The sequence below is a fragment of the Aplidium turbinatum genome, chromosome 5 (assembly GCF_918807975.1).
Source record: "Aplidium turbinatum chromosome 5, kaAplTurb1.1, whole genome shotgun sequence".
In the NCBI taxonomy this organism is placed as follows: Eukaryota; Metazoa; Chordata; class Ascidiacea; order Aplousobranchia; family Polyclinidae; genus Aplidium; species Aplidium turbinatum.
In genome coordinates, this window is record NC_137476.1 from 3,765,817 (window position 1) to 3,773,198 (window position 7,382).

Genomic DNA, 7,382 nt, shown 5'->3' on the forward strand with positions numbered 1-7,382 from the left:
AGCCACTTCGATTTTTAAAAAGGGTTTAAATCAAAATTTAAACAATTGGAAACTTCACTCTGTTAAACGCAGTACCGTAACCAGCCCTGTTTTAAAAGCCTCTACAAGTATGCAAATCTACAAGGAATAGCTATCAAAGGCTTTGTCATTCCGAGGACAAAGATTTAAAACCAACCAGCTCTGACTTTGCCTTGCAGGTTGTTCAATGCAATGGTAAATGGTTTGCTGAAGGTTGAACTTTTCTCTGCCATAGCCTAGCCATTGGTCCAGCAAACAAGCATCTGCAAACAAGTGTTGCCAGACGCCACTAAACAAATTACCCCACAGACGTTTTGCATATTTTACAATCGCAAAGTTATTTTACTAGCATGCATCCACGAATCTACGTTGTACTTACTTTAAAAAAACATGCATTGACTAATTTATGGTATAAATAAGGTCTAAAATTGAGAGAGCAAATTTGAAAATATTTATTTCCGAATTTCTTTGAACAACAACGTCGTCTTTTCGCCTGGACAGGGTGCTACAAAAAGTTTTCACAAACAGCGTACTCAACGCCAGGTAAATCATAACAATAGTCGTTTGAAGTTGTAACGTTTTAACCCTTTCACTCATGAATTATTTTTTTCTCACAATTTTTATTATTTTTTATTATTCATTGTTGGGTTTGGGTGGTTCATTGGTACCACTTGCTGACCATGCAACCACGCTCTCCCTTGCAGAGCCTAGTAGAAACTACAGTAAACTAATTTATAATAAATTATTCAGCAGCTATAGCTCACCACTTTCTTTTGCAGTTCTTTGTTATGATAATTGAAAACACTTGTTGCTTGAAAAAATGTATAAAACGATTGAAAATAGTACAAAAAGCGAGAAAAAATACAAAAAAAATGTAAAAAAAATATTTGTAACTATCCTTAAATTAGCAAGTCATCTGTGATGTAACACGTAACTAGGAAGCTGACTTGATGTAGCTTAGCTTAGAGTAGTGATTCTAAACCCCTTTTCCTTCATGGCCCATTTTCATCAAGCAGTTTAGTTTTTTTGCTGGCAAATAAACAAAAGTAATACAAAACACACATAATACATTGCACAGCAAGGATAGCAGCGAAAGAACAAAAGTTCACCAAAGTCAGCTTCCACCCAAGGCAATCAATATAATCAACCAAATGTTCATACAGACAATTTTTTCTGTCTCATGCAATGTTTAAAAAAGGCAGCTGGCTATTTGACCGGCCCCGGTCTTTTAATCTAAAACACTATTTGACCGGTCAAGACGTATTTTTTCTTTCACTTTCAAAGCAAAAGATGAGAGGAGAAAAAAAGAAAAAGTGCCTATATAACTTCTAAATGCAACAGTTTTATTCAACTGAATCAGTGGCGAGTACGATATTTCTTGGGCCGGTATCCCTAACGCCTAACGGAATGAATTTGATACTACCTGGAAGCGTTTTATTTCAAACTAAATTGCCTGCTAAAAAACACTGCCTAAAAGTAAACCGAACATTGATGAAACCATTTTTATTAAAGAAGTATTGTAACTTTTTACAGCCACCAAACTAACTTGTTGAGAGCAGAAATGTAATGCGTCGTTCGGCAAGCACGGTCACATCCTCTTATGACGAACAAAAACTTACCGTACCCAGAGAAATTCTCAAATTACAAAAACCGAGAAACATCGTACGCGCAACTGATTCAATCGAATAAAACTGTTAAATTTAGAAGTTCTATAGGCACTTTTTTTTCTCCTCTCGTCTTTTGCTTTGAAAGAGAAGGTGAAAGAAAAATATGTCATGACCGGTCAAATAGTGTTTTAGATTAAAAGACCGGAGCTGGTCAGTTCAGTTTATTGTTTTGCTGGTGATAAACAAACAAAAAGTACATATATAAAAATTGAGTGTCTATCAGCACAAGAAGATAGCCACTGCCTTTAAAAAATGCTCATAAACTGAAAAAAACATGTGTGCAGGTGTCATGATGGACAGTTTTGGAGCACAACAGGCAGGACAGTCCTAAATGCAGCTGGATATCAAAGGCCTGGATGTGCAGGATGGTGTGCAGTTGTGCACATCTCTGATAGGTGGTACAGATTTGGATTGGTAAGATGTCTTGGTGGACATCTAATGAAGCATATCTTTGTGTCTCTTTTGATTATGTTTATCGCAGCTAAAAAATAATACAACACAGTTTGCACATTTTTTTGATAACTTCTTGAAAATATGTAAGCTAGCATGTTTTTCAACAATTACATTAGTGTGCAGTACAGTATATATATATAAAGAAATGTTGTTATAATATTTTTTAAGAATTGGATCAATAAGCTATACTTCATAAATCAACTTCAAGTCTATTATTCAAAATAATGTTATTGTGCTATTCTACTTTGAGGAGGTTACCAAATTATGGAATTTTGAAAGCTTTTCATTTTCCAACAAGAACAGTAAGTTTGTCACAAGTTGTGCAGTCCAAAGTTTTTCACATCGAGCCACTGCAATGCAGGAATTGCAATTTATTAAAAGTGGATAAGATGATTTGGAGACAACAGACGATGTGTTTATCAGAATACAATGATGACAAGAAACAATTGGGACAGTTGTTGTATGTTGGTCAAGATAAAAAGAAATTAAAAGGTATTAAAATTTCTATCGAAACTAATTTCATTTTCTCCAAGCATAGACCTTATCTATGCTTTACTTGTTCAAACCATCTGTTGCAATATAATACAATCAATGATGATGATACAGAAGATTGCAAACATAGTAACCATGAAAACTCATTCGTATAAGCTCTATTTGAGAAGTTGTAAAGCCATATGTTTTGTTTTGGTTCATACATAACTCTTTGTTTATAATTTAAAATGCAGTAATAGATGATGCAGTTGAAACAGCATGAGTAACTGATTTTATCGCTAAGAGACCATGTTGCAAATTTTTTTGGTGTTTATGTATGTACTTCCTATGTATTCTGGCAGGTTTACTTGGAGTTTTTTATTCATTAAGTGGAGTAGTTGCATTTGCAACTCCCTACTTGCTGCAGATGTCATCCAACTCTGTTGCAGCGGTAAGTCGTTGTGTGTTTTCTAAATGCATTTCAACTTTTTAGTCCAAATATAATATTGCAGACCAAACACACGGCAGAAAACTTGGTTGCAAAACAATAAACTTAATAATAATTAATTAATTACACTAATGATTTTCTTATATTTTTTTCAGTGTGATAACGACCTGTTTTGCTGTAAACTGAAAATTGAAAATAGTAGACTACTTCTCTGCTATGTTGAACTTGTTGATGGAGAACATTTCTTCACCATATTATTAATTATTTTTACAGACTATTTTTATGGCATTTCATATTTTTGTATTTGTTATTTTAAATCCTGTCGGACTTTATCAATTTGGGAAGCGATATGTCAATGAACTATACTTCAACAAGGAAAGTGACACATACACTGCTGTGATGCTTTCACCGACTGTTATCAATGAAAAAAGGTGACCATAAGTGAAGTGTAATATAACTTTTGTTTTGCAAAATTAATTGTTGACAGATTCATATTGTTTCATATGTTCATTGTTGTGCTGTTGTGGCAAACATTAACTACCACCAGCTCACTATAAAAGTAACATCTGATTGAAAAGTCATCCAAACCGAAGATTAAACTTGTGTCCCAATTGAATATTTTATCAATTTTCACGTTTTTTTGTGTATTTTTTATCAACAAAGCAACACGTAGCACTCTATTACTGTATGTTCGTTATACACTGCTGACTGTCTTTCCCATTTAGACTTGTGTTCACTGCGAAAGACTGCACGATGCCAGCAAATCCAAGCGTTTTCACATCATTTTATGTAAAAAATCGTCCTCTATTCGTGAATTCTGACAGCATGTTGTACGAAGACTACATGAAGATGCTCAGGTGGGCTTCCAGTATACTTGATGAAATGAAATTGTTTTCTCAGCCTATGGCAAATACAAACGTTAATCACATCAAAATCGAAGGTCGGTTGTGGAAATCTGTGATAGGCTATTTATTTTCGGACTGATGAAGCATTTTTAACTGGGAAAAATGTTTGTAACTTTATACTTTAATCCTGGCAGTGTCGCATACTTGTATGACGTATGTAGAGGCTTTGAACCACTGACATAAGCCCAGTCACCGAGATTGACAAAGTGAAGTTTTCCTCTTGTTGAAGTGTAGTCTGTGAATTCTCCCATCCACCAGGTGCCGTTAAATTACGATATGTCCTTGAAACACGTTGCTAAGTCATACAGTCCCAGAGTTGAACCGGTGATCCTTGATCTTGCTTCAAGTCTTATTATACACTGCTGACTGTCTTTCCCATTTAGACTTGTGTACACTGCGAAAGACTGCACGATGCCAGCAAATCCAAGCGTTTTCACGTCATTTTATTTAAAAAAAATAATCGTACGCTGTTGACAAATGGTTGTTTGCAGGTATGCGTCGGATTTCGATTACGAAAACCCTGAAAGACAAGAACAGTACAGAGGACAGATCAAAGATGCTGTAGAGGAAAAACGAAAATCCCAGGAAGGATAGTTTTCACTCTTTCATTCCTCTCTATGGCGTGGTTGATATTTATTAAAGATCTTTTTCTACCCCTGCTGGTTTCTTATCGTTTCATTTCAAGCAAGAACCAGAAGAACCACATAGGACCAGTAACAGACAATCTATATTTGTGACATAACAATCGAATCGAACTTTTTAACCCGATTTGAAACGTCGATGCCTGTTCGTCGATTTCACTTTGTTTGTTCCGTTTGATGTAAGTTACAGCATCTGAACGGCTTCATTTCCGAAAATTAACCTTCTAAGGTTGAAAAAATCATGATATTTAAAAAAAATGGATTTTTTTGATTGAAATCAGATGTTTACTGTTTATTTGGAAAAGGGTGTTTTAGTGATAGGTTTAAGTTCATTTTAGACCCATTAATTGGTCCGATGATAGGCTATTTATTAATTGTGTCGTTTTCCATTTAATCTTTGGGGCTGAGGTCAGAACTCGTTTCATAATAAGCCAAACTCAGTTTTTCACTTTGCTTTTTGCTCATTAGATACATTTAAATAGACCTTTTTGTAATAAAAGTTTAATACTGTAATAGCCTAGCCAGAGCCGGATTTAGCCTAAGCGCTGCCCTAGGCAGATACGAAAAGTGCCGCCCCCAAAAAATTTGTTAGATGGTGCGCTACGATTTATATTTTCAATTCCTTACAAAAAAGTTATTTGCACTGTTTATTTGAATAGGCTACATCAATGAATGTCATTGTATAATGAACTATTGTTTAAAATCGCTTCCGGCGGGCTTTTTCTCTTGCAAACAAATCAATAATTTCTTCAAAGTCTGTAGAAACAAGTAAAGATGAGTTAATGCTCAAAAATGTGAGATCATTCATTGTTTACATACTTTAAGCATCAAGGCAAGTACACAAAATAGCCTGCAACTTTTCCATCAACCTAACATTGACTAAAAACATTTTTTCTAGGCTCCTTTAAATTTACTAACAGTGAAACAAAGATTAATAAAAATTGCACGGACAAAGCCTAGTCCTCCATACTAAGCGAGACAGATAAATAAAAGAAGCGCTAAGCAGCACATATTGTTAAAAACCAATCAAGCGTGAAGTACTCTAGGGGCGATGACTTGCCGCACTGTTTATAAATGTGTGTGATGTGATAACATATTTATTAATTCCTATATATCTGTTGTGAATTATTATATTCACGTACAGTATTATCAATGTAATATATTCGTATATTTTGCCGCCCTAGGCAACTGCCTACTGCTAAATCCGGCCCTGAGCCTAGCCAGGCCCGGATTTAGGGGAGGCAGAGGGTGCAGGTGCCCCGGGCCCCCCGACCTTTGAAGGGCTCCCCTACGTGGAAAAAATGTGATTTTGTGTTATTTTTTCTTTCTTTCAGCCTTTAAAGTTTCTGGAAAAAAATTTTGCACGGGGGCCCCCAATGTAAAAGTGCCCCGGGCCCCCCATCAGCTAAATCCGGCCCTGAGTCCAGCCTACTGAGTGTAATACGGACCAAAAAAATTAAAAGTTCAGACTAGAGGAACAAAATCAGCAGTTTATTTTGCGTTGAGAAATTTGTAGGCTACATAAATACTGTACAAGCTTGCCAGCTTTAACATCACCCAATTCGAGCTTCAGATTGAATTAGGCTGAAATAAGAAAAACATGCTCGACATCTACACTGGTAGATTTCGCCCACAAGCCACTTTTAATACCATATAGCCTGTCATTGCTGATTCTATAAGTGTTAACGTTTGAGCACATCTTGAAACACGTAGGCTATGATTTAACAGGTCCAGTTTTAGAACGATACAGTTCTAACGCTTTGGTTGCTTTTGTGTAAAAAAAAAGATTGTTGTTGTCTTTGTGCCAGTGAGACGAGAGGATTGCTTCAATAATTTTTTTTAGCACATACTGAGGACTAAACTACCGCTTTCATTATGTTTGTGATGGACTTTCCGGCCTAGAGTAGCCTCTATTCTTTTAGCAGCCCAGATAGTCAGGACATCAGAAGACAAGCAATCTCTGAGCTCCCGGCGTGCGTGACCGCCGAGAAGTCGTGGAATAACCTCCAAAACTACCGCGCTGGTCGGCCATGTTTGGTTGCCGGTTTCCACAAGCCAACATTTCTCCCTTTGGTTGATATCATACTACTGTAGGTATTTGAAACTTTTTTCCGCACTCGCCTTCGCATGCGAAAATTGTTTCTCTTCACACTTTCACAAACAAGGCAAAGTCTCTCACACGCCGAAGGTAGGGCTTGCACATATCCCGATCGAATGTGCTCCAATATTAAAAGTAATGCTGCAAACATATAACTTACAATTTCAACATGCTCATTGCTCAGCTGAATTTGTAGCCTGCAAATTTAGTTCATAAGATTTAAAATAACTTTTTCAACATCTAAAATATTAAGACTATTATTATTTATGCGGTGACAACAAGGGCAAGATTGGGCTGGGCAAAGTTCAGGGAATGTGGGGAAATGTTGTATGGCAGAAAATTTTCACTAAGGATGAAAGGAAAAGTATATCGGAGCTGTGTGCGGCCTGCAATGCTATATGGTAGCGAGACATGGGTATTGAGAGAGAGTGAACTGGCAATCCTGAGAAGAACAGAAAGGTCAATGATGAGAGGGGTGAAAACGAGAAGGGAAAAAAGGACTGAAGAATTGTTGGATATGCTAGAGATGAGAGAGACCATAGACCAAATGGAGTAAGATGGTATGGACATGTGATAAGGAGGGAGGAAGGAAGTTTTCTTAGAAAGGCACTAGATCTAAAGGTGGATGGGAAGAGGAAACGCGGTCGTCCAAGAAGAACGTGGAAACAACAAGTGAAGGAT

The 7,382-nt window shown here is 36.5% G+C and overlaps 1 protein-coding gene across 3 annotated transcripts; it reads left to right on the forward strand.

Moving 5' to 3' along the window:
• Nucleotides 1-481: 481 nt before the first annotated feature.
• Nucleotides 482-6,419, forward strand: LOC145770348 (transmembrane protein 70, mitochondrial-like). Of its 3 annotated transcripts, XM_082581965.1 has the most exons (7): nt 482-561; nt 1,970-2,099; nt 2,500-2,630; nt 2,972-3,060; nt 3,331-3,488; nt 3,783-3,914; nt 4,454-6,419. In XM_082581965.1, the coding sequence occupies exons 2-7, from the start codon at nt 2,017-2,019 to the stop codon at nt 4,554-4,556; spliced, it is 696 nt and encodes a 231-aa protein (XP_082438091.1). In that variant the 5' UTR covers nt 482-561; nt 1,970-2,016; the 3' UTR covers nt 4,557-6,419. The 3 variants fall into 3 exon arrangements, with proteins under 3 accessions (XP_082438091.1, XP_082438092.1, XP_082438090.1); XM_082581966.1 differs by lacking the exon at nt 482-561 and having other exon boundaries at nt 1,702-2,080; XM_082581964.1 differs by lacking the exons at nt 482-561; nt 1,970-2,099 and having other exon boundaries at nt 2,314-2,630.
• Nucleotides 6,420-7,382: the final 963 nt, after the last annotated feature.

What these genes read in the sequence shown, in the direction of transcription:
- LOC145770348 (XM_082581964.1), top strand. Translation starts at nt 2,363, where the DNA reads ATGTTATTGTGCTATTCTACTTTGAGGAGGTTACCAAATTATGGAATT. An exon ending in CATCCAACTCTGTTGCAGCG is followed by an intron (nt 3,061 to 3,330) that starts GTAAGTCGTTGT and finishes TTATTTTTACAG; the next exon opens with ACTATTTTTATGGCATTTCA. An exon ending in GACTACATGAAGATGCTCAG is followed by an intron (nt 3,915 to 4,453) that starts GTGGGCTTCCAG and finishes GGTTGTTTGCAG; the next exon opens with GTATGCGTCGGATTTCGATT.